At 47.5% G+C, this 26,587-nt stretch overlaps 1 protein-coding gene across 1 annotated transcript in view; it reads right to left on the bottom strand.

Moving 5' to 3' along the window:
* Positions 1–560: 560 nt before the first annotated feature.
* Positions 561–26,587, bottom strand: part of Col4a1 (Collagen type IV alpha 1) — a 69,461-nt gene continuing 43,434 nt past the window's right edge. Inside the window, exons 17-38 of the mRNA XM_075688458.1 lie at positions 25,526–25,819; positions 23,692–23,814; positions 22,728–22,906; positions 21,250–21,340; positions 20,333–20,448; positions 19,199–19,376; positions 18,319–18,501; positions 16,828–17,049; positions 13,724–13,885; positions 13,110–13,280; positions 11,767–12,045; positions 9,084–9,259; positions 8,023–8,266; positions 6,985–7,092; positions 6,480–6,551; positions 6,246–6,368; positions 5,878–6,120; positions 5,446–5,580; positions 5,086–5,223; positions 4,079–4,387; positions 3,283–3,572; positions 561–1,799 (exon numbers count right to left, since the gene is read on the bottom strand). Coding sequence (XP_075544573.1) covers positions 1,530–1,799; positions 3,283–3,572; positions 4,079–4,387; positions 5,086–5,223; positions 5,446–5,580; positions 5,878–6,120; positions 6,246–6,368; positions 6,480–6,551; positions 6,985–7,092; positions 8,023–8,266; positions 9,084–9,259; positions 11,767–12,045; positions 13,110–13,280; positions 13,724–13,885; positions 16,828–17,049; positions 18,319–18,501; positions 19,199–19,376; positions 20,333–20,448; positions 21,250–21,340; positions 22,728–22,906; positions 23,692–23,814; positions 25,526–25,819 — 4,106 coding nt within the window. The 3' untranslated portion in view covers positions 561–1,529. The remainder of the gene's footprint in view (positions 1,800–3,282; positions 3,573–4,078; positions 4,388–5,085; positions 5,224–5,445; positions 5,581–5,877; positions 6,121–6,245; positions 6,369–6,479; positions 6,552–6,984; positions 7,093–8,022; positions 8,267–9,083; positions 9,260–11,766; positions 12,046–13,109; positions 13,281–13,723; positions 13,886–16,827; positions 17,050–18,318; positions 18,502–19,198; positions 19,377–20,332; positions 20,449–21,249; positions 21,341–22,727; positions 22,907–23,691; positions 23,815–25,525; positions 25,820–26,587) is intronic.

The following is a 26,587-nucleotide window of genomic DNA, read 5'->3' on the forward strand; positions in this document are numbered from 1 at the left end:
ACGACAGCGCGAACGTGCCTCGAGTGTCCGTATAATCACCATCGCAATACATCGTGAGCTTTGCGTCTGCTGTAGATGCACGTGACAGCTCCAGGCTCGCCCTGTCTGCTTGGCGCGGAGGCCATTGTCACCTGTGGTCATCTTGGGCTCGTTGCACAGATTACCGGTGTTCAATTCCCTGCTTGTGCAATATCACTGTTTTTATTTCTTCTTTTATTGTTTTATATATGGGGGGCGACAGCAGCATTTGAAAGCCCAACTATGTTTGCAACTGGTTAGTTTGAATCTCTTTCTCCACTATAGCAACCTGCGACTTGTCACGGATAACCACGTAAGGCATATCCGCACTTTGCTTGACTGTCTGTTCTCGTGTTTTGTTCCCGAAGGAGTTTCTTTCAGCGAACTGACTTGAACAAGGGCGTACGACAATTGAGGTGCGATTAATGCTGAACTGCTACGGCACTACTCGTTGCCCAAGCGTGTGCCATGAGTGAGTAGAGTGTGCCTTATTCTAGAGCAGCAGGAACACCACCGCAGCAGTACACAAAGAAACACCACGGTTAGGAACATAAAAATGCTTAGCATTGTTTTATTTTATGCAACATAATTTTTTACACAGAGCGACTAGTTTAAGTTCAATGGCAGTGTTCCCCGACCCCCGAAGCCTCAAACATGATGCTCTAAGAAAAACAATTCTAGACTGCGCTGCTCAAGTAAACAACACATTTGACGTCACACAGTGAGGTTGCACAGCCAACAAAATTGGTCTGATAATATAAAAATGGCAGTGTTACAGGAGAAAATGCAGCACATATTATTGAAAGGAAAAAGAGAGAACTGCTTTGGCGTACTTTGCATAAGCAATAGTGGTGCAGATGTGTGTAGTGACGATGTATGTCCATTTCTGAGCCCTCGATCCGCTCGCTGGTTGTAACAACGTAACAAGGAAAAAAGAAAAACGCTGAGCCAAAAGGAAGAATATTAAATACAGTGACCAGTTCTCCACTGCTACCTTGTACGGCACAATTGCGACTGTCCAACTTGTGGACAACACCAGCATGAATCGCACAGTAAGCTTTTCTGATTGTCCATTTAAAAGAGCAGTCACTTGGTAGGTGTTTTCGCGTATCGGTAAATGTTTGTGTGTATGTGTGCGATATTGACTTGGCAGTTCGCTGCTAGGCAGCTTTGCATGCTAGCATCGAGTCTAGAAGAAAACAAACGAAGCACCGTTTAAGTTCAAGAGCTATGATGAAAACATGTACAAATGCGCCCTTTACTATCCTGCAACAAAACGGCAAGAAGACAAGCTGGGTTCCACCTGTGCTGATGAAAGGAAAAACAAAAAAGAAGTAGAAAACAGTAACAACAACAACAATAAAATTTTTTTTCTAATCAAGTGCAGAAAAAAAAAAGAAAGAAAGAACCCACATCGTGCTTCGGGACATCATTCCGCCCGCTACATCGGGTGGGTCCTTAGCTCTCCTGCTGGGCACTGTCCGTCGTTCTTTTACTCGCCATCTGTGCGCCTAGAAGCCGATGTTGGAGTCTTTGATGCATACAGCACAGCGACTAACACGGTTGCGAAGCTTGCCAGCCTTGAGCGTTTCGCTGACGGGCCGTTCGAACTGGAAGTCCTGCTCGATGGTGGACAGCCAGAAGCTGAGCTTATTGGCGAAGTAGTGGCACGTGCCGCGCGCGCCGTTGCACTCAATGAACGGCGTGGCCCTGAAGTCCTCGAGGCACGAACCGGGACTGGACAGCGACTGACCGCCTCCCTCGGCGCCGGCTGCCGTGTGCTGCGTTTCAGACGTGTTCCGCATTATAAACATAAAACGCTTATAGAACTATCTCGCACTGTGCCGTCACAAAGATGCCACGGCTCTGTAGTGCTGCTAGCGGGAAGAGGGCGAGGTTGTTGATAAGAAGGGTAGAGAGGTCGGTTTGGTTGAGGTATGTCGTACATTCCTCTCACCGGCTTATCAATGCCAACATATACAGCTGTATTAATGTGTAGCCTATCGAAATGGCGGCAAAATAGGGTGTCAGTTGAACAGTGAGTGTGCGGTGTTTATTTTTTGCTTTTCATGATTACTAAGCATCAAAATCCCGAGGAACCTGAAGTGATGAAGGTCCTATTCCAACTAAAGAGATTCCGTTAGCAAGGGATTCTTGATGCAATGGACTGGAGGGGTGTCAGCGAAGCGAGCAAAAAACACGGCGTCGGGGTGCAGAAGACGGCGCTCGCACCGTAATACCGCTTTTTGTTTGCAAACTGGAGGAGGTTCTCGGATTTTCTCGTCGTCAGACAAAACTTATTATGTGTTGTTAAGACCCGATCGCCGATTTCGCTATCAGCCCATGGTAGGGAGCCTTCTTGCAACTCTTGCATGGATGCTTTCACCGCCGTGGTTGCTGCCAACGCCTCATATAAACGATAAAATGCACGATTGAACTCTGATATCACGTATAGCTGGACCACCGACAGCCATTACAGTAAAATCAGAGAGAGGTCAAATGGGGAGGCCTAAAAAGAGCAGCGAGGCTCGTTGAAAATTATATTCTGGGGTTTCACTTTTCACAAGTACGATACGATCCTGAGGAACGCCGTGGTTGGGGGCTCCAGATTAATATTTAACATCTGGCGTTTTTTTTAACGCGCACCTAAATCAAAGTACGCGAGAGTTCTTGCATTTCTCTTCCATCGAAATGCGGCAGCCGGCATCGGACCCGCGATCTCGAGCTCAGCGGCGCAACGCCATAGCCGCTGGGCTATCTCGGCGGGTAGCGAGGCTTGTCGCCTTCGTACTTTCGTCGCGTTAGTAGCGTGTAGTGCAACACGTTGACCTAGGTGATGGTATGCGTTTGGGTCTCTTGGCGCATAACAACGTGTGGGTGAACAATGCAAAGTTGGGTCACAGCAAGAATGACAGGACAACGCGCGTACTGGTAAATGTGCGTAAGTGCGCGACATTGTCTTGTAGTTCGCCGCTAGGCAGTTTTCGTGCTAGCATCGAGCCTAGAAGAAAACGAGACAAGAACTGACAGCACGTTGTCCTGGCGCTCTTTCTGTGCACCGCATTTGCTCTGTTTACTAACTGCTGACCTTGAGTTTATCTCTGGAGCAGAAAGTAATACGAAGTTGCTACAATACAGACTGAGCGCTGTAGCCGCTGCATGGTTGCGCTGTGCGTCATCTAGGTATTATCGCTGAAACCCGGCGTAAGTTACTAGTTCACAGGGTGGTTAAAAATGTTGTGCGGTAAACCATTAAATACTCACCATGGCAAAACTGTAACCGATCCACAACTGGTTCCACCCTCCAGATGGGCACTCGGGTATTGACATGGACTGGCTGTGGACTGCTATGACGTTGGCTGGGGCTTCACAGACCACGCATCGACTGATGTACTGTCTGATGGTGTCTTCTCCAACGGGCATCATTGGTATCGGTGCGTTCGTGGAAAGCCAGTAGGACTTGTCGTTGCGGCTGGCGTAGTTGCACACGCTGTTGAAGTCGCAAAACAGGAAAGGCATGGTGCTAAATCTCCTGAGGCAGGAGCCGGCATAACCTGTAAAAGGGGCGGATAGAAATAGTGAAGCATTGTGAAGGCTCTTTGTGTAAGCAAGAAGAGAGGGCTTGGTCTGACGTCATAAAACGAGGCAAGCTATAGTCGGCGACAACCTAAGAACACAGTGACGATTACACCATTGCTCAAGTCAGAGAATTTGTGTAGATGCACCAACGAATTACGTTCGCTCCTTTCAGTGACCTCACGGCTCTTGTGAAATATCATTTGGAGCGCGGAGACACAGAGTTCGAGTGGCTTTGTGGCCGGAGGTCGTAGTGAATTCTTCGGTCACCACCGTGTACAGGCATTCACATCTATATGGAGGCAGCTCTCCAGGAATACATTTTGTTGCATCCAATGCTGCGGAGACATTACTGCCTTCGATTGAAATTGTGGATTAAACCTATTGGATCTTGGTGAAACTATAGCGATCATGGCGTTAAGCTGTCGCTGCTACGGTTTCTGGCTGTGCGCGGACAACCACGATTGATGTGGAGGCTACTGACCAAGATCCTGGTTGTGGGACTTTTCGTTGCCTTCGATGTAGAGGAGCGAGTAACCGTCCCAGAGCTTGGTCATGCCATTGAAGCAGGTCGGCACTGTCGCCGACTGGCTGTGGCGGACCAACAGGATTCCCATGAGGTAGTCGCCGCCGGGCAGTCCTGGCGGACCCGGATTGCCTGGTTGGCCCTGTGCTCCCGGGAGACCCGGTAGACCCGCGGTACCTTGAAGACCGCGTTCTCCCTTTGGTCCCACAGGACCCACTGGTCCCGGAGGACCCTGTGGACCTGGTCGGCCAGCGTCTCCCTTCAGCCCTGCGCCGGAGGCCAACGATTCATGCTTATTGATGCGTCACAGTCTACTACGCTAAGCTGTTTGAACCACAGGGCGAACAGTAAGCAGTGAATAATCGAAGCCCATATATAAACACATTTCCAATTGTATGTCTTGGACTCAATGTCGTCCCAGACAAATGCGGTGTTTTCTACATTAAACACATTTGCTGGTCGCATACAGTTTGTAATAGCAGAGTCCGAGTGGGAAGGTAGTGGTCCGGCCTAGTTCAAAATATCTACGCAGGTAAGAGTCGTCCTGACAGCCGTTCTGCGCAGCTGCTTTGATGTTTAAGCAGCTGTTGTGACGCACCTTGCGTGCATTAATGGCTTGGCTACATCTACTGTCAATCTTTATTTTCGCAGCTCGGTAAGTTCGACTTGTTCATGGAATCGTGGATAGTACCAGAATCAATTATATAATTGCAGTCAAGGCAGCGTATGCGGTATATCAGAAATTAAATGCCGCACAAAATGGCACGTTGGATAAAAGCCAATGCGATCAAATATATGGTGTAATTGGCGGATCCGACACCGCTTAGACGTTCGGTAACGCGCAACAAAAACAATTCAGTTCGCATCCACGGATGCGGACCTTAGTTAAGTAGCCGTATTCAAGCATGAACGGACAAGCGTAAAGGTTGTCACTAAAAACTGGCAACAGTCGTCGACGTACGAACCTGGGAAGCCAGGGGCTCCTGAGTTGCCCTTAGGTCCTGGCAGGCCTGCGGTACCCTTCTCTCCACGTTCTCCCTTTTCTCCCTTCACCAAGTTGGCAGGGCCTGGATCTCCTTTGTCTCCCTGGAGACCAGGAAGCCCTGCAAACAACACATGGCTTCATGGCTTACACACGCATGACATCTTTGTCACCCTTCGTCACAAAATTTGCAAAGGTATGCAGGTAAGAAGAAAACTATGCACAGATATTTAGACAAAAATTGTCACTGCGTCATTTATGTGTGAATTTAAGCGCTATGATGCGCACGAATCTTATTGGAATTTTAACGAGGAGGTTAATAAAATACCGGATAGTACCGTACCGGGAGCTCCGTCCAAACCAGCGAATCCAGGAAGACCAGGTTCTCCTTTGAGGCCTACCAAGCCTGGAAGACCCGGGAAACCAGCGTCGCCCTTGTCGCCCTTAACTCCCGGCACGCCAGGGAATCCATCTTCGCCTGCAGAAATGAAAAAATGGCAGCGTACCAGGAATATCAGTGAGAAGCATCGCAGGAGTTTGTGCTCCCTTGCGTACTAGGTCAAGGAGCCGAGAATGTCACTCTCGCCAGCAGGTCGCGATGTTGCTTGTAAATAAGTATTACTTCAGCATATAAAAAAATCTGGATTTAAAGCTCCTTACAATGTTGCTCGAACAGTGCAATAACTTGAACTTGAAGAAAGTACCCTAAACGTAACTACATGAGCGACGCGAAGAGGTAGGTATTGTGTGAATTGGCTCCCATTACGTGGCGTACCAGGAAATCCCGGCGACCCCGGTGGTCCCGCGGGTCCTGGGAGGCCTGGGAAGCCGGCATCTCCCTTTTCACCATCCAGGCCTGGGAAACCGTCCTGACCCTTGGGGCCCGGCAAGCCGTTCTGACCAGGCGGACCTGGCGGACCGGGGTAGCCGCGCTCGCCCTTCTGTCCTGGTATACCTTCGGTGGGAGACTCGCCTGGGGGTCCCCTCTGGCCGGGCAGCCCGGGGAAACCTGCGTCACCTGTTTAGGAACCACGCACAGATAGATCAGCCAGCAGCAGACAAGCGTGGCTAGGTACGCCGGCTTGCAGTAGCATCAAGAACGGTTTGAGAGCATTCTCGAAGCACTAGCTCGAGCTAACCCACCCTTTAAACCAGGAAGTCCAGGAAAACCGTCCAGGCCGGGTCGGCCGACGTCGCCCTTTTCACCCTTGGCACCTACTCCTCCTTGGCCTGGAAGTCCAGGAAGGCCCTGAGGTCCGGGGGCACCTAGAGAAAACAGGGATTGTTCGTAAGATGTCGAATAGAAACGCAAGTTCTTTTGCGAGCAGAAAAGTTGCCGGTAAGAGAAGACCGATCAACCGAAAACAGCAAGCGCACCTGGGAACCCTCGCTCTCCGTCAAGACCTGAGATACCTGGCAGTCCGGGCGTCCCTCTGTCTCCCTTGTCACCTGCGAAAGAGCACGCATCATTTTGCAGGTAATGGGTAAAACAGTTGTAGTACGTGATTTCCTCATTTGATGTTGCACACATTGATGTTATCGTTCCCTCCTTTATACTATGTCAACAAAATAAATAACATATATAAAACAACAAAACAAGCGTCTATGATTCGTGCTAGTCAATGGTTCTGCCATTAACTGCGCTTTTGAGGCATCATTTTTACTTCATTCGAACGCAGCCAAGCGCGCTAACTGTGCTGGCTTGTTTATGCAGTATTATTTGTTCATCTGAAGAAGAAGTGTGAGTTGTTCACACACTCTTGTGGGGGGGGGGGCAACTATACAGCCCACATGACTATAAGCACAGTCGCATACGTAGTTTCTCTTAATCACAAAAATGAATATGCACAATATGTAACAGAAATAGCCGGCATAATCTAACCTGGGAATCCAGGAACTCCATCGTATCCTCGGTTTCCTTTTTCGCCAGGAAGTCCAGGGAATCCGGGAACGCCTTCGTCTCCCTTGAGACCTTTTTCTCCCTTTTCACCTGCAGGGAACACAGATTCACTTGTGAGGGAACAATTGCACTGTGACTCTGCATATAGTCTTGAATAGTTTCCACCCATAAAGTTTAAGTTTTGTTTGCGATAACTGTGCAGAGATTGATCTATTTAAACTAAGAAATGGTAATAAAATATAGAGGGTGGCATCTACAGAAGGTTCGCACGCTCAGACTGAGATATGCAGATACCCTATTCGCTTATCTGCACACAAACTTGAACTTGTTTTTAAAGCACATTCACGGGCGTGAGCGACGATACGGCAGGATCGGGACAGAACTAGCTGTGTGTGGGTGCCACTGGCGACAAAAGTAACAACACTCCTCATTCTAATATTATCACAGAGTAAAATATAAATGAAAGAGTGGTTTGCGGCTGAAGACAACCTGTGCCCTTCGTACTCTCCGGAATGAAGCGCTACTAGATCGTCTGTTTGCCCACGATGCCATTATTGGCATTGCCATGTTTAATATTCAAGGTACGTAAAGCTCTCATTGGAAAGCCAAGTGCTTCTTTCGTCCTTGATTTCGATGTTCTTAAGAAAGACGAATGGAGCGACTGATGTCAATTCATCAATACGCAGGATCAAACGACCGAAGCTTTGCAAATGTTTCGACTATAGAGTTTTACATGACCACTCATACAGGGAGCATATGCTACTACAGAAACTCCAGTTCAGGCCAAACGAGAGACGGCCGTGCGCATGCATTCTTTTAACTGAACGGCCATGAGACGTCTATTGAATCAAGTGACTCTTAGATTTGCAGTGTCCTTTGTGCCTTTCGCGCATGCGGACAGGATACAAGCGCGACGTCACATTGTGGCTCTCGTGAGTGGGCGAGGTGGTGTTCAGCTTTTCTTCGCTTATTAATTTACCGAGCCTATTTGACTAACTTCGCCTAAGCGCGCCACCGTACCGGGCAGGCCAGGGTATCCACGGTCTCCCTTTTGGCCTGGCCCTCCGTCCAGGCCGGGGAAACCGGGTGATCCGGTAGGTCCGATAGGTCCGACTGGACCAGGAACTCCCGGAAAGCCATCTTGGCCGCGGTCGCCCTTGTTTCCGGGCAAGCCAGGCGCGCCGTCTAATCCCTTTGGTCCTATTATACCTGGTGCGCCATCGCGTCCTGGTTCACCCGGCGGGCCTGGGAGGCCGGGGAAGCCCTGCGTGTGTCACGCGAGAGTTAGCGCGCTGCACACCATGACTACAGCGCTGAACACTTGATACGAGCTTCATTGCTTCGGCTGATTGGATGGCGTGGCTGCCAAGTAGTACAGCGCCCGTAACAAGAAGTTGTCTTAACACAGTAGCCACTAAGTGGATGAATTTGCACCGAAATTAAGCATGCAGCTACAAACTAAGGGTGCATGTACGATGTTCGTATTCTGAAGTTCTGCGTGCGGCCTGCATCTGCATACTGCGTACCAAGGTCAAAAGGGAATTCAACGGTTTATTCCGCGTTTACAAAACTTATATGAGTATCCGTAACACTGTTAGGTGCAATCGAAATGAACTTGAAGCGATGTATTGATGTCACTTGTGAATTTACGGTTACAGCATTGAAAGAAACAAGTATGCAGGTTGCAGCCTGAGCTCGCACAGTGAAATGTAAACGCTTGCGTTACCGAAGTTGAGGAACTACAGTAGAAAACTGGCCGAGAAAGAAAATAAATTATGTACATTATAGTCGCTATTAATCATGCCTTTTTACCATGTTTATAATTGTCATATAGCGTAAATTGCCTGCTGCGGGCGTATGGACCCTTACCTACAATAACAAGAACTTCGACTTCAGTAATAACTGAATTAGGAACTGCCGATAGAGTCACATATCATAGAGTCAAATACAAATAGTGGCACTGCTATTATGTCAGGGTGCTTCGTGTCAGGGTACATTTGCTGCTAACGAAGGCTCCGAGCGATAGTCATCATTGACAGAGTATGCGGTGTGGATGCTTGAGATGTCCGCAAGGCCCTTACCCTGTCTCCCTTGACGCCGGGGAAACCAGGTGATCCGTCGGCACCCCTCACTCCTTTTGTTCCAGGCACTCCCGGGAAGCCATCAGCTCCTTTTGGTCCTGGTGGGCCCTGAAGACCTGGTAGGCCTTGGCCCGGTGGTCCAGGATCTCCCTTCAGCCCAGCGACTCCATCGTAACCTGCAAATAGACAGCGTGACTGTAATAACACGTCCTCCGCCCGGCTTTCCCAGGATGCAGTCATTCGGTAAAAGTTCTTGAAGCCTGTTTGCCGTTGGGCCTTCTTGTGGCTTTGGCATCGTGCCACTCGTAATCGCATTGGCGTTCCAATGTTCTAGTGAGCAGCTGTGACCTACGTGCGTTGTTAAAGGAGGAGGGGCAGCAAAAGTTTTGATTTGGGAGGGTCAAGTGGGGTATAAACTAGGTGTTTCGCACATATGCTCATCAGGATTTAAGGGAGTAGCTACAAGCCTGGTAGCCCTAGTCTACCTCGCTAAGCCTCTGATTGAATCCGGATGATTACGCTTGGTTAACAGCGAATTTCACCATGCGAAGATGACCACAGCACACGAAAACTGTTTTGTTTTGCGTGGATTGCCACATGTCATAACGTGGAAATTAAATAATAAATAAGCATGGAGTCCCATATTTCACGCATATGCTGCAACAATGCCATTGTTCATGAGCCATCGCTCATAGTCGTTGATTTGGGCAGTTCTTAATATCCCTGAGTGCATATTCACGGACCGGCTTTGCCTTCGGGCAAGACCAAGGTAATTGAAAGGGACCAGCAGCAGGAGCAGAGTACTATCGCGCTCAGTACGAGCTACAATTGTGGTGGCAGTGTCGGCAGGTCTAAGAACTAGCAGCAACATTTTGAAAAGACATGTATGACCAAAAAGTTAACGGTTCGAAAGATAGCAAATTAATGGGTACGTAGGTTCAAAAGAGGAAATTCGTTTTCATGTGAAGTCACCGGAGGTCGACTTACGCAACAATCTCCACATATATATATTTTTAATATAGAAGGCCTCAGAAATTTCAAGCGTGTCCTGATCGTCATTCCGATCGAGCACAGCTGTTTCAAAACGAGATTTACATCCGCTGCCACTACAGTTCAGTACTACATTAGATGTTTTTTTTTGTTAGTTAAATCATTTTTGGACTCTCCAAAGCGTTTGTTAATACAGCACCCCGTTTGACCCATATAACTACGGCCGCAGGTGAACGGTATACGTGACCCGCCTTTTTCTAGAGGTTTTTACTTCTTTCCGCTCACCAGATATCTTCCCACACTTCGATGCTTTGCGCTGCATTTATGCCGTGAACTTGGCTCATTTGTACGTGCTTTTGCAGAGTTGGAACAGTTGTTAGACAAGTGAGAGCTGTAATTGCTCTCATGGTGCTTATAATTATCATTTCAGTCTGTCCCACTATTGAGCAGTGAGTCGTAGGAATTGGGCTTGGTATATGATTTCCGGCTGCCGGACGGCACGGGCCACAAAGCTACAACAGTGGGAGCACTCCTTAGCATAATTTTACGAATCAGGTGAACTGTTTCAGCGGATGCTTTGCCGACATTTTTAACCGATTTGACGCGAGAACCGCAATGATGAACTTCAAGGCCAAGAACCTGCAGCACTTGAGTATAAAAAATTAGCGATTGGCCAATTTCGGGTCGAAAGTCGCCGTCTCAGACCAACTTTCTGGCTGATTTGTTGGCAGTGTGTACATAACAGGATTTATGCGTCGATAGCTGGAGTCTGGCAGTCTACACGTATCTGTGGAGGACTTCGAAACATTTCTTCTATTGCTGACAGTGTGTCTCAAGGTTGCCTCTGGCGTAGACCCCATAACAGAAAAACCGGGAAAGGCAGCCGTACACATTGCCTCTAGCGTATACGCTAAAGGTAAAGTATACGGCTGCCTTTACCGTTTTTTTCTTCTATTAGGGAACCTCCCCTCCTATCTAGAATTGAAGGGGTATGATAATCAATTAAGCGTGACAGCGCACAAGCTCCCGTAAAAGCAACGCAGACGCATCAAGCTGCCGAACTTTATTTCTTACTTTAGTTTTTCTTATTTGTTTCACAGATTGAGGCAGTTAAATCGTAGATTACTGGATGCTGCTTTCGTGCAATGTTATCATTGGTGGATACTTGTCCTTATCAGTTGTGACTCTGGAGGAAAAAATAAAGCGAAAGGTCAGCGTGACACTTAATTTTAATAATAATAGCACTCTGTCCTGTCGCTCCCTTTTTTTCTTCCTAATTTTCGCGCTACTTCCGTCATGTCTGGTTTGCCCTTTCTTTTACATTTTCAGTACCTTAGAATAACTACCGGCCTGCTTCAGTGGTCATCTCCGGCTCCGTGTGAATGTATTTCGCGAGCGCTAATGGCGATTTTTGTGCACTTAAATATCCTTCTTCTCACGCGAAACAGCTTTCAAACTACTTTTACATATTGCCACAGGGTTACGGTTCGGATGGTGACAAGGGATAGACAAAGTTTATTTGATCAAATTTGCTTCTATGCAGCGGCTCCTTCCTCTACTATGGGAACCAACCGGCAAGGGCGTGGAGGCGAACCACTCAGTACCTTTCGCGTCTTAGCGAATGTTCTGTGATAAAGGTTGCATAACTCGCGAAAGGGCCATTCAAATGACGTATATCTTGTTTTCAGCTTACCAGGCGCTCCAGGAGGACCAACGGGGCCAGGGGGTCCAGGAAGACCCGGGTATCCTCTCTCTCCCTTCTCGGAAACATCGCCAGGCAGACCCTTTTCTCCAGGCAGTCCGGGTAGACCAGGCTCTCCCTTGGCTCCAGGCGCTCCGGGGGCACCGTCGAAGCCTGGAGCTCCGGGGTAGCCGGCGTCGCCCTTATCACCGAGCAGACCGGGGGCTCCATCAGTGCCGCGCTGGCCCGGAATTCCAGGGAAGCCAGGACCTCCTTTGTCGCCCTTTTCGCCTTAGAATAGAGCAGCACACGTGAGATGGCGCATAGGACCCTACTGCGAGCGAGCTAGAGCACTTCAATGACGTGGCGTGAAGAGGCGCTATGTATCAATTTGGGCAAGAAAAGCTTTATTACAAATATCTGTTTTCATGGTTTACCTCAGCGAAGGTGTAGTACTAATAGAGTAAATGTAGGCTGAATTTCCCTTTCTTAAATTCCGCGCTGAAATCACAGCCGGTTGGTCAGCATGACGTCACGGTATGTATATGTTCTTATATTTCGTCGGTTTAGCCCAGGAGGAGTTCGCAAAGCTAGTTAGGTCGAGTCTGGTTTTTCTTTAGAATTCGATGTCGTCTTTCTTTATTGATAAACGATCAAATAGGTCCGAACAGATGCTGTCAAAATCCATGACGCTACACAATAAAAATTTTAACACTATTATGGGCGTATAAAGGGCGTTTGGTTTGCCCCATGACTAAAATCTCACCTTTAAGAAGTAAAATCAAATCGTTGATGGGCACAAATTAAGTTTTCCTTTTTGACGACCTTCTGGTGGCAAGTAAACAGGAAAGATTCTACAGACGACGTGAAAACTGCATTAAATCAAATTTAATGGCTATCGCTGTCAAACACGTGTGTCATATATTTCGGTGCGCTTCGGGCGGTCAGAATTATCACACAGATTTGAACTAAGGCTTAGCTCATAGCAAGAGTTGTTTGAGCTTGCTGTCGTGTAAAATTTAGTTTACAAGAAAATTTTACACAAGCATTGAAATAGCGCTTCTACAGAAATCTTTACAGCGTGCGAAGTATGTTTCTTTGCCTTACTATAGGATATTTGTGTTTTATGCGTAGGACAGGAACACCGTCATCTGTCAGTAAAACTAATATATCTTACAATATATTTTACAATTAAAACTAATATCTTACGCCTCAGACTACTTGATGCTTAATACAGGGAATTTAAACCTTTTAAAAAAGAAAAAGAATAGAAGAGAATATCGGACCGAATCATAATGTTTTGGTCCGAGCGTCAGTGACGGCCACGCTCCACCATGTATAAGCAAATGCGGCACCTGGTACTCCCGGGAAGCCGATTGTGCCATCCCGTCCGGGCTCTCCGGGGGCTCCTGGGGCTCCGTCAAAACCGGGCAGGCCTGGCAGGCCAGGAAAGCCGGCTTCGCCCTTTGTTCCTGGAAGCCCCGGTGTGCCGGGTGATCCTGATGGGCCGGGGTAACCGGGCTCGCCTGCAACGATGGCAGAGTTTGAGGTTAGCTTCGACATAACAGGAAACACGCTTTGAAATCGGGGACAAAATGGTCACAACTGTAGCTTAAAGAACTTTTTAGACACTGACTGACAAAATATTTTTTTGGATGAATACCTTACACTATGCAGAATTACGCAGGCGTTGGCTTCAGCAATTAGAAAGCTTTTACAACTGCGTCTCGTAGTCTTATAAACGCACAAAGCTGAAATAGCAGCAGCATTAAGCATCCTGCATCTCGTTGACAGACGTTTGGGCGCCTTCTCTTCCGTGACGACAACATCACAGCACAATGCATTTAAAGAGCGCAAGATACGTGTCGGCTGTCTCCGATGCGCTGCCACGCCGTAGTCAGCACAGCCCCCGAATTAAGTCAGCGCAGCTTAGGGCTATTCCGAAGAAGCGTGTGCGTCTTTCACGAACCTTTCTCTCCAGGGAATCCGGGCAAACCTTGGGGTCCTTGAGGTCCTGGAGTCCCTTCTCTGGCTGGTTCACCTTTGCTGCCCTTTTCACCCAAGACACCGGGCAAGCCGGGTGCGCCAGTGTCACCCTTCGCACCCGGGAATCCCGGCAGTCCCGGTTCACCTGCGTAGCAATGACCCAGGGGACGCTGCCATGCACGCACGTTTATCCTTAATTTCGCGCCAAGGGTTTGGTGCCACATTTTCTCCCAATTAGCGACAGTCCGGGAAGCTGCTGGTGGCAACCGCTTCCTTGTTCAAAAGCCTAATCAAAGTCTCTTTTTTTAATTTCTGGGGAAAATAAGTCGCAGCAATTGTAATTCGCTTTTTAAGCGCCACAAAAATGTGAAAAATAAAGTTACGGTACTTAGTGCCACTGCTGTTTACCGTGAACAATTACTATATAGAGCGCTTTATGTCACAATGTCGAAGCACCGAAGGCAACAAAAGACATGACGCCCACATAATGCCCCTTCAAAACTTCATCTCGCCAATCGTGAAACCGTAGCCGATAAACATAGCAAAAAAATAAATAAAAAAATAAATAATCGGCATCAGCTATCAAGGCAGTCCCTCGTGACATGGGTCATGGATATATATTCCCACGAAAGCTTTTCCAATGAGTGAATTTTGTTATGATAAACAGTGGTTGAAAAACGGTTGTCTGGAGCCAATGTTCGACCAGAGGACTTCGCTTAAGCTTGATTCACACTGCCGTCAAGCGCCCCGTCCGATCACTGTCCGGCCTCCGGGCGTCCGTCATGAGACAGCGCTTCCTCGCCGGTTTCTCCCCCAAAATGGGATGACGGTGACGGCCAACGTCACCGGCATAGGCGGCAAGCTTTCATTCTTCCAGGGAGGGGAATATATATATATATATATATATATATATATATATATATATATATATATATATATATATATATATATATATATATATATATTTGTTTGCGGCCTTCCTCTTGTCATTTGCAGCTCACAAGGCAAGGACCATGTTTCCTTTTGCTCATTAGTGAAAGGCATGGCAACTGGGACAAAACAAAACGCCCCTTTAGGCATTTGTACTGAGGTTGTCAATTCGCTTTTGTGGTGGCAGGTAACGTGGAAAAAGAAAGGAACCATCCGTGCACTTTATCTACGCTAAGACAACAGCTACCACAGCTTGTTTCCAACTACACCAAACGCGACGTGTTACTTCGGCCGGGGAACGGCAGATAAGGCTCGATGGTGATGTTTTTCTTTATTTTCTTTATTTCGTTCTGACTAACTCAGAGAGAGCCTGTTCGAGGGCGTTGCTTTATGATGCGGGTGGGAACACGGTCACGTGGTATTTTCATATTTCGCGGGGTCTATTTATCAGTCGGAAAAAATTGGTACGCGATTAGTATGTCTGTGAAAATACCGCAATTAGGTGTTCCTTGGCTGGGCCTACAAATGCCTCATTGACACTTTGATAGTTAGCTAGTACGTCTCGAGTTAGATAATTAATTAGAATTTACCTAAATAACTCTCAGTGATTTAAAAAAACATTCTGGCGTCTACTCCACAGTACTGGAAACAATATGCACTACGTTTTCTTCGAATAACGCAATTGCTCTTTTTTTAAATCTTGGAGGATCATAGTTAATTGGGATACCCTGTATATATTTTAGACCTCTGCATGCAAGTGACGATGTTTCTATCCCTAATAAATTTTGTAACTTATTCAAAGAGTTTCTCTCTCTCTCTCTCTTTCGTGAGTCGCTAGCATTGCTTACTGGAAAGAGAAGCAATGCTGAAACACATATCATTCGCGTGAATTTCACACGCAGTTGATAAAAGACTCTGCCACCCGCCGTGGTTGCTCAGTGACTATGGTGTTGGGCTGCTGAGCACGAGGTCGCGGGATCGAATCCCGGCTGCGGCGGCCGCATTTCGACGAGGGCGAAATGCGAAAACACCCGTGTACTTAGATTTAGGTGCACGTTAAAGAACCCCAGGTAGTCAAAATTTCCGGAGTCCTCCACTACGGCGTGCCTCATAATCAGAAAGCGGTTTTGGCACGTAAAACCCCATAATTAAAAAAAAGAAAAGGATCTGCTAAAGAGGTCACTGAAGTCTGCAGGTTTATTTCAGGGTAAAAAAAAAAAAAGAAGATGCAAAACAATTTGAAGCGAGGTGAACATACAGCAACATATTCATTCTCTAGACATAGGCTCTCCATACCTTCAGAAATAATTGTTAATTGGCTGCCTCCTCCTCTTTTAAATATACAATAAACTTTTTCCTGCGTATGTATTTCAAGATGTTGTGCATGTGTAGGGTGTTTACAGTGGAAATTTAAAACAACGTTGAAGTAAAAGAATACGGATGAAGCAGCCGCCGCTAAATGCTTCTAATGCGTTTGTCATCCTACTGTCAGGATTTGAAGCAATAAAGCGAAACTATGAATTAAAAACCGTGACCGTCCGCGCCAACAATGATGCAGTAAGCTATTAGCCCCAATAAAGTTTCAGGTGAAAATATAGAAGCAAGTCAAAAGAAACTTCAAATGATGTGGGTGACAAAGCTCTGGTAATGACATTTTAGGTTTGTTTGGGGGGCGAGGGGGTCCGCCTTCGGCATTGCCGGGGCGGTGGGTCACGGGCCTCGGAGCTCCCCCCCCCCCCCCCCCGTAGTCTGCACCTATGGTCACTGGCGTCCCGTTTTTGAGGAGAAACCAGTGTTTGACGAATGTGTGAATCATATCTTAGGACAAACCTCCGTGCCGATAGGTGTGATTCCAACCTCAGAAACGTCTTGTTCGACCACTGTTGGTAGTTTAAGTCTCCATCCTCCCGTGAACCGCTGCCTCGTTTGGATTTTATTTCGGTTATTTATTAGGTTATTTTCAATAAAACTTATGGGCTAGCTCCTTCATATATAACAAATTTGACCTGACACTCTAGCGAGGCGCAACTTAAAATGCCGCAAAGTGTGCCAAGCGGTGAGTGCTGCGTATACACGCCAAAGCATCCACAATGCGCTTCTCGTGCACTCGTCCGCGCAGCCACAACGTGTAGCAGACCGAATTGCAGGGCCACTCACCTGGAAGGCCGGGTCCTCCTGGGTATCCCCTGTCTCCCTTCAGTCCCGGGAAGCCGGGAAGACCGGGCGGTCCTGGCAGGCCGGAGCCGGGGAAGCCAGGTTCACCAACGGGTCCTGGGGGCCCGTCGAGACCCGGCAGTCCTGGGTTGCCCTTTGCTCCTGGTTCTCCGGTGATTCCCCCAGGTCCCTGTTCACCCTTCTCGCCACGAGGACCCGGAAGACCTGAAAATCATACAAACACTCACTTCGCACAATCGCTTGGGCTAAGGGCATTCTGCGTTTCATCTTTGAAGCCATACCCGGCGCATTTCAGCCACCATACGATAAGATGTTCAGCGAGGCCTGAATTACGAATTATGACGTGCCCTCCGAGACAGTGCCCACGTATTTTACACAACGAACAAGTCATCTGCAGACAAGCTCTCTCTTTTCCTGCCTTCCACTCAATTGAAGAAAGAAAAAGAAAGATAAATAGAGAAAAAGAGGTTGCGATTCCAGGAGAGAACAGGCTGTTTGGGAGCACAAAATCTTTACGTATGATTATGAAGGAAGGTCTGACACTTGGCAGATAAATGCATTTTTCCGGGCAGGAGAACATTTAATTGCGACGTCCTTACACACTCCCTTATATTTGGAACAGCGTCCTATTTAAAGTATTCAGACGGTCAGGAGCACTTTTCTGCACCGCGCACGAATGCATGCGCAGTGTGTTTATTTCTCTCTGTGTCATAGTTGCGCCATTTATATTTCAAATATCTTCTGTACAAAACATTTCTTAGCCACAGAGGCTGTGGAAGCAGGATGCACCACGGCTGCTTTATCACGACCCACTTTTGTCTGTACCGCCTCCGAAGTTATTAGGACCTAAAAAAAATCATTGCTTAACAAAAAGCGTTCAATAAATTGTACTTTACAGACTGGTATATCTGTTTATGCTGGCCTTACAGTTTTATGCGACAATCGCTCGTCACGCTATCACATCTATCGCAGCTTGAGAGTATGCTTCCGTCAGAAAACTAAATGCGACAGAATGTCAAGTAAATGGTAGTGAGCCATTTATCTCGAGCTCAAAATTCCATTTACATGTTAGGTTATGCAACTATAGCAACCAATTATATCTTCCTTTGGCGAATATTTGCAGAACGTGTCCAGCGCTGCAACAGCATAATGGCATCTATGCCACAAAGTACAAAAAACGAACTCCGATGTCACTTTTCTTTTTTGTCCTTGCTATGTGTAGTCAACGAGACCTATGAATAGAATTGTGCAGACGAGGTGCCCGTTAAATGAAGCTAGCGAAGCAGCCGTTTCAGCCAAGGAAGGAAATATAGAAATTCTATTCGCACTATTTCGTAAAGTTAGGAGAAATGGGAAAAAAATTCAGTTCACCGGGCCGTCCTTCCAATGGCGTCAGTGACAGTTTGCGAGCGCCACACAACGAGCCCCACACAGTGCCTTACAGGCTGTCGCGTGAGGACGACCGAAGCTCACCTCTGGGGCCGGGCTGACCGGGGTATCCAGAGTCTCCTCTCTCTCCCTTCGTACCAGGATATCCATCACGACCAGGAATGCCACCATCACCCTTGGGTCCCTGCAGTCCGTCCAGTCCAGGCATACCGGGTTCTCCCGGTGGTCCAGGAGGTCCACGCACTGGGTCCAACAGGCTGCCGGGACCTGCGCCAGTCGCCGGGTGGAAACGTTGCTCGACGCGGAACTACAGCTTCTTGCCCACAAGTTCATGCCTACATGAGCCCTCAGACTTCCGAAAAGCAGGTACGAAAGTGATGACACAGCGGTCCCAGTTTGTAAGTGTGCACCTCTAAGGGTCGATGTGTCTGCGCACATGTGGACACAAACCGAATGCCTCCACAGTTCGACAGAATCCCGCAAATCGTAAATCAATGACAAAACCTAATTACCACTTGGTTTCTTCGAGCATACCGTTCTTTATTACTCACAAAACTACCAGTGTTTCCTATCTTTTTTTTTTCTTTTTCGTGCCATCACGTTGCATGAAGTCGCGACAGGATTTCCCTACCTGGTTTGGTTTTTCAGGATTGCACTATCTTGTAATGGATCTTTTAAAAATCCATTTCCGGTTATTTCCGAAAGCGATTCACTTATTTTTTTTCTCCCTTTATTCGCGTGCCCTCGATACCACTGCCTGGAAGCGGTTTCTCTTCCGTTTTTTTATGTCACGTAAACAGTTGCTTCATTTTTCTTTCTTGTGGAAGGTCTCGAAGCCGGCGAAATCATTTCCGTCCGTACAATAAACAAACGTGCGTTGAATCTTCTTGTTCGCGAACATCTCGCGTGGCAAACAATGGAAAGACGCGTGACAGCGGCCGCGGAACGAGGGGTCGTTTCGTACCTGGCGGGCCGCGCACTCCCTTCTCGCCCTTGCCTCCGGTGAAGCCTCGCTGTCCCTTGGGGCCCCTCTCGCCCTGTTCGCCCTTGCGGCCGTATCCGGTATCTCCCTTCTGTCCGATAGGACCCGGACGACCCTCAGGTCCGGGCTGACCAGGGGTTCCGGGAGCTCCAGGCAAACCCTGCGACACACGAAGCTTTCAGATCGTGTTGTTGTTGCCTCAAAATTGCATAGTGCTGCCTTTGACGTTGCGCTTCTACGTCAACGACTACACGGCGGCCACACGATATGGGCGTTTTTCTCCTGGCCTGTCGTTCTCTTTTTGATTATCTTGGGGCCCTTGTTCTAGCCAAGTGACATTTATGATGCGTCCGAACCATATAACCGATAATAATAATAATAATAATAATAATAATAATAATAATAATAATAATAATAATAATAATAATAATAATAATAATAATGGTGTTGGACGTTTGTTCTTCGAAATAAATTATCAACTCACCTCCTTTTTTTTCTTATTGCTTGTTTACTTCCCCATTTCAATCAAAAACTTAGCAGAACTTGAGAAAGGCCAATTATGACACCGATTATTGATAACATAAACGTGCGTAAACATTACACAAAGAGAAGCAGGCTAGCAATTCTCTCTTGAAGGCCTGTACTCGCATGAAGCAAGCAGGTGTCCCAGGATATATTACCGGTATGGCTCGTTTACGTCGTATGCCGCTAAACACACTTGTAAAAGCCAATAAGACCGATTTTTTCACGCCTCATATATCGGTCATTGTAAAACCATGTGTGTTAGCTCTCTGTTGTGTATAGTATATAATTTCATCAGAAAGAAGTTTCTTATTTTTGAGTAATCGCTGCCGTCTGCGTCTTAGCTTTTCGTGTCTTTCGCACTGTACCCTTACACATATGAATGCGTACACCTACAGAAGACCCAAACTGTCACTCCTTCTTCGACCCTACACCTCTGCTCATTTGACTCAAGATGGGCACGGCAAAGAGGATGTTAACACAACTCATCATCAATTCTTAATGAAGACATCTTCATCATCACCAGTATCATGATCGTCCATCACGTCTACTGTTGGTACGTCAGAACTGTCGGGGGATATCTCGTATGCGCACCTTCTCGCCCTTCAGTCCACGAAGTCCGTCAAGACCGCTAGGTCCTGGAGGTCCGTCACGGCCGTCGAAGCCGCGTGGTCCTTGTGGTCCTTGTACGCCTTTTTCTCCTTTCTGACCTGGTTTCCGGAGAGAATGAACAAGCAAATATTCACTCCTGCTAGCTTACTCCCACTAAATAACCTCCTTCTTTTTTAACTCGTCGCTGCGAATTGGTTGCATTAGCAATGTAAACAATGCAGCTCGAAGAAAACATCTGCAACGTGAAAGGCTCATTGATCTTCGTGGCAATGACCATGATTGGCAATAAAATGTATAGTTAGTAAGATAGGTGCCGCGAGTAATACACATGTAGTGAATAGTAAACTCAACAATTTGCATAAAATTGAACACAGCAGCTTCAGTCATACCGACATGCTGACGTCAGCACGTGCTGCCAGGGCAAATGAATTTCCTAACCATGAAATCAGGACTCACACAGGACAGAAAGGTTTGATTGAGGTGCGCCTCATTCATCCACTTGGTACGTGTGCCCCATGGGAACAAACCCTCAACAGTATAAAAAAGGCAGTAAAAGCTCTGTTTCGACGAATGAGAGTCTAGAGAACGAAATGTCGTCAGTGAAGAGAATATGTCTAATATTACGTGAAAATCTACCGCTAAGAACGAGATAGTCAACTGATTTTTAATCAGCCTAAGTTCGATGGCACCATCCGAGGTAATTTACCAGATACGTCGATGTAGCTTACTATCTGTATAATTCACGAATTTAAAGCGAAATTACTCAATAAGAGGAAAGCTTCTAAAGCAGCAGCTTTCGCCATTCTAAGAGAAAATGCATGACAAACTATGGAATAATGTTACTTATGAGATAGGCTGACAAGTATCCTAGCGCATCAGCGTTAGAAGCGAACACTTACCGACTCCCGGCGGGATGATACGGTTGTCGAAAATTGCTGGTTCACCCTTGTCTCCTCTTTCCCCATCGCGGCCTGGTCTACCGGGAATACCCTAGAAAGACAAGAAATAGTTCGTTTGGCAGGCAAAGCCTGTATCGCGAGGCAAAACAACCACCGCATTGTTTAGGACATGCACACGACAGCAGTATTTGCTGTGGGGACACCGGGATAACGGTGCTTGCATCCTGGTTTTGAAACAAAGTCGAGACATCATCTTGCACCATTGTTCTTTTATGCCACGAGGAAAAGTGCTTCATGAGAATGGCTAATTCATCATTATAGCGTGCTTAAAGGGACACTAAAGTGAAAAATGATTTCTTCTGCATCAGTAAATTACCGTACTACAACACCAAAAACACCACTCTTACAACGATAAGACGTTTGGTAAGCCAGAAAAAGCGCAAGAACGAAATACGGGTGGCGACGCCTACTTAAGTTCCCGCACCTGGGGACTGTGACGTCTTGGATTTTGATGACATCTTCTAGGGCCTACTGATTATATATAGCAGTACAGATTGACTACATTGTGTTCTAAAGGAACCAAATATTAAACATGCCAAGTTTCGGGAACCTTTATTCAGCCAACGCGGACGAAATGCGAAAACATACTTTGGGATCCCTGACGTCACGCTGACGTACCGGCGCTGGGGTTTTGGCGCGAAATTCAAATACTGATACTTGGACCTTCATTTTCTCATCTAATAATCAAACTATTTTTTTGAAATGACTGCCTGCAGGGTTCTTAAGCAATGCTTCATTAGTCTAAACTGATTTGTTTCGCTTTAGTGTCCCTTTAAGAAGATTCTCTCCTGTGCATGGTCACGCGATTCTTTCCGAAATATTCAAAGGACGTGCTTGCTTTACGAAGCACGTTCTGCAAAGAATAAAGCGCTGCAAAGAGTATTAAACAAGAAATTACCGAGAGTTCTATAAACGTCGCAGAACCTCAGGACCTTGGCGCGCATTTTTCTTTCCAACGCTCTACATACGAGTGGAGCTTTAGCGCTGGTAACTCCTTTTTTTTTTGGGGGGGAGTAGAACTTTGTATCATATTTAGCTCGATCTTCCAGACGGTATTCCTAATCCTCCCATAGCATGCGTTCGCTCTGTGTCAGTACAAGCAGAGCGCACGTACTCCACTAGGAACTGCGGTAACTCTCGAAAATGGAGTTACATAGGGGACGAGCAGTTGTCAACATTCCCTTCGTTAATAAAATAGGGTAAATAGAGATGTTAACGATGACTTATCAGGCCTGTAGAGAGTCAAGTATCCAAAGAGAGTTGTGGAAAAAAAAGCTCTATGGGCGGCAAAACGCCGCGCTCCATCTCCATTCGAGTCCTTGCAAGGCGCCGCGGAACTGCTGCATGCGCGGTGTTTGACGCGTGGAGCAAGCGAATGTAGTTTGAAGGTAAAGTGCATATCATAGGTCTGTACACACCTCGGCGCCAGGTGGTCCTGGGGGTCCGGGTAGGCCATCGTCACCGCGTTCTCCAGGGGCACCAGATGCTCCCTCATGGCCTCTTGGTCCAGCCTGGCCCGGCGCTCCATCACGACCGCGCTCGCCTTTCTCGCCTTTATCGCCCGATTCGCAGGAAAGGCAACTTCCACCCTTCTCGCCTACGCCCCGCCCAAAACAGGAGAGCGCGTCAGTGCACTTTCGAAAGTTGTCCGGGAACCAATACATGTTGCCCTTGATAGGCCAGTAAAAGCGCAATGAACCAACGACGTTACCGAAATTACGTCTAATATAGTCAGCCGTCGCGATACACAAGTCCCTTCTTAGTCAACAGCGCCATAAAATGTCTTCATTCTGTACCAATATAAATGTTCATGTACAGACCTCAAAACTATTGGTAAAAACACGCATTCGCTACATGCAGCATCGCCCCGCGATTACCAACGGCGTTATCTGCGAGCCTACGTGCATACGTTATTGCCGGAGCCAGCTCCGCCTCGCCGAAAGCAATGGAGGTCATTGTGTGGCGGTACTTAAATCATTGAAAGTGTGTTGTTGCTAACAACTGCGAGTTATGCATACGCGCTGGAATGTAAGTGTTCTAATCACTGCAAAGAATAGCTGCGCCGTTAACTGCAGCAGGGCAGCTGCAAGTGTACTTAGGTAGGCTAAGCTTATAATATGCGGAGGCCCTGTCACTGGAGGGACCGGCTGAAACAACGGGAATGCGCTGATTCAAACCACAGCAAAATGCGCTTGGTTATATATTGTACGCAATAAGGTACTGGAAGTTAAACGAAAATTATAAGCAAAAATATGCGCATGCAAAAGAGGAAGCGTGCACGAACCGTCACAGTCTGCCCTGAAATCCAGACACCCTTATAACAGCATGAAAAGATTTGATGCCTTTGGTGAAGATATCGGTCAGGATTGAAATAGAACACACCTTTGGAGCCTGGAGTTCCAGGTGTGCCAGGTGTGCCCGGGAATCCGTCGAAGCCTTTTTCTCCCTTCGGTCCAATGAGGCCGGGACGGCCAGGAATTCCCTCCAGAGAGTCGCCGGGGGCACCTGGGGCCGAAGAGAACGTTCGGTATCACGCAGGCAACGGCAAGTGGCGAACAGCTGCGTACGTCGTCGACAAACCAGCGCGAATCTCAGCAACACTTTTACGTACTGGTCAGATGATTCATGGGAACACAAATATAGACTAACAAGCTGTCCTACTTTCATACTTCCTCTGGAGAAAAAAGACTAAGAAGCCAGCCAGTGGCAAAAACAAAAACGCACATGAGGTCTTGTGTGCGTTTTCTTCATTTTGCCCAAGCGCTCCATCTTATCCATTGTTACGCACATATTTACCGTGAACCATTTATTATTCGAGTAGATATCTCTACTCCATTTAAGTTTATGAGTTACCCTTCTCCATTCCACTATTTTCGAGAAAAAGCAAGGACAGCCTCATTATTACGACGGCGTCTAAGTGTTGACTTCCTAATGTTTCGTTCTGCACACAGCGGAACAGCGGGGATCGTCGTGCGTGCGCATTCATTAGGGCATTATGTCGAACAACTTTCAAGAACGCCCATTTATAACTTATACCTCAAGATAATTCTGACCCTTAGGCAATACAACTGTTTTATTTCTTCTTGTGCGCGCCGGCTGCTGTTCTTTGTATACTACAGCCAATCAGATGCGTAATTTAGCAGCCTCTACTTGAAGAGGTCATTGCAGCAGACATGGCAACAAGCGCCGAATAATGCATATTTTCCGAACGCTGCTGAGGTATCGAAGTCAGTGCGCGAAAAGTTAACGGTTTCTTTTTGCCCGGCTAACGCCCTGCCGACGTTGTGGGAAAAAAAATTGGAGGACGCTTAACCTTCGCCTTTAAGAGTGGAAGGCGATAGCATTCAAAGATCCCTGACTGCTTCTCACGCTTCCCGGCAACTGCAGCGTACGTAACCGTAATGTTTACCGGAAAATGCTCGCGGCGAACATTAGGCACGAAGGCTGGCTTTCTAGTGGAAAGGCGGCCTCTTGCATGCGCCGCGATGCGGCGGAGGCAAGCGCCATCTGGAAGTGTTTCAAGGAAGCGGACGCGCCGCTCCGTGGACTCCGAGATATTCACGCGCCGGCGCGCGCAAATGGAGGGCGCCGTCGCCGGTCTATAGATGGTAGAAACGCTGGAAGAGGGGTTTACTTGAGTTTTCACGTAACATAATTATGTTTTTTCATATATTCAAATTACAATTCGAGAGCTATCATGTCTGTAGGTTGTGTGTGAGTCGTATTTGACGATTTTTTTACGCATTTTAGCTTGAGAAATACAATTCAGTAACTTGCTTGCGCCACATGGAGGGCCTCGGTATGGGTGGTTCGAAAATATTTTTGCTGAAACGACGTCCGACGCCGGATTTTCTGCTACACGGGGCCTTAACGCTATCGCGTTTAAAAGCCCTGCCATCTGGTTCACGGACCAAACGCTGCATTGATGCTCTTTCTGATAGAAGTGTCCAGGTAACAAAGAACAAATTTAAGCAACGTCAGAAGCGCCTCGTATTCATGCGTGTTTGCTGTAATGCCGTCATTTACATGCGCGTACTGTGATGAAACCAAATCAAATAAAAAATGAGATCTTCGCCAGATCCCGCCGACGTCGCTACATATATATACAGGGTGTCCCAGCTAATTTTAGCCAGAGATTATATATATATATATATATATATATATATATATATATCCCTGCATCAACAAGACTCTCCTGGCTACAGAGCAGGCATACCGCGCTCTCCCTTGGGTCCCCTCTCTCCCTTGGCGCCAGGGAATCCGTCGAGACCATTGCTGCCGTCCATGCCTTTGATACCCGGGTAGGAGATGCCGGGGACACCCTTCGGACCAGGTTCACCCTTGGGACCTGGGGCTCCTGGGTAGCCCGTTGGGCCCTCGAGACCAGGCAGACCCGGAAGTCCGTTGTCACCCTTGTCACCCTTCGGGCCAGGTGGGCCTTCGCGGCCCGGAATTCCGGGCTGGCCGGGTCCTCCGGCATTGCCCGGCAAACCGCGGGGACCGAGGTCACCTGCGCAGCGCCAGAAGCCGCCGCATCAGTGCACTTGCCCTCTCCGTACCTGAGCTTTATGAGCAAGACTTGCCTGCGTTCTGTAGTGCGCCAATAGATACGCGCCTGTGGGAACTAGCTACTTCGAGAGCGCGTGCTCTTCGCACGGAGGGACGCGTGCCGAACGCATCTCTTCCCTTATTGCTCTTTGCACGATACGAAACTGCATAACTCGAGTGTAAGATTAAAAAAAAGAAGCTAAACGCCATCTTATAATCGTCACCATAGCGGAGCAGGGATAACTCCGGCTCGCGTGGACCTAGTATTTCTCTCGTGCCCCTTAAGATCTAGATTTAGATACAGCAATCAGCCAACTAACAAGTGCTCCCACTCGCTTAAACCTGCAAAAAGCGCAGCGAGGCGACTTACTAGGTTTTTACGGTGTGCACCGGTTCTGCACCATCTGCCACAGTGTGAGCATAATTGAATATTCAAAACCAAGCTCATTTGATGGGCGGGTGCGAGGCAGTAAACGAAGAAAGCCAAGCATTAGGACACAGCCTTGCGCACTGCAGAATAAGAATCTTAACATGACCTTCTTGCATCCACCTTTGGCAGCAGAGTTCAGTCCTGTTGCTGGGATAATTGATCGCGATATATTATGATCTAACAGCGGCACAATATAGCGCCGCTTCAAGGCGCGATAGAGACAAATAAATGATCATGGCTTTGTAGGGCGCTGCTTCAGGTGTTTTGGAGTGGCCCCATTGCCTTGACATCCGTCTTTCA

Source organism: Dermacentor variabilis, chromosome 1 (genome assembly GCF_050947875.1).
Source record: "Dermacentor variabilis isolate Ectoservices chromosome 1, ASM5094787v1, whole genome shotgun sequence".
In the NCBI taxonomy this organism is placed as follows: domain Eukaryota; kingdom Metazoa; phylum Arthropoda; class Arachnida; order Ixodida; family Ixodidae; genus Dermacentor; species Dermacentor variabilis.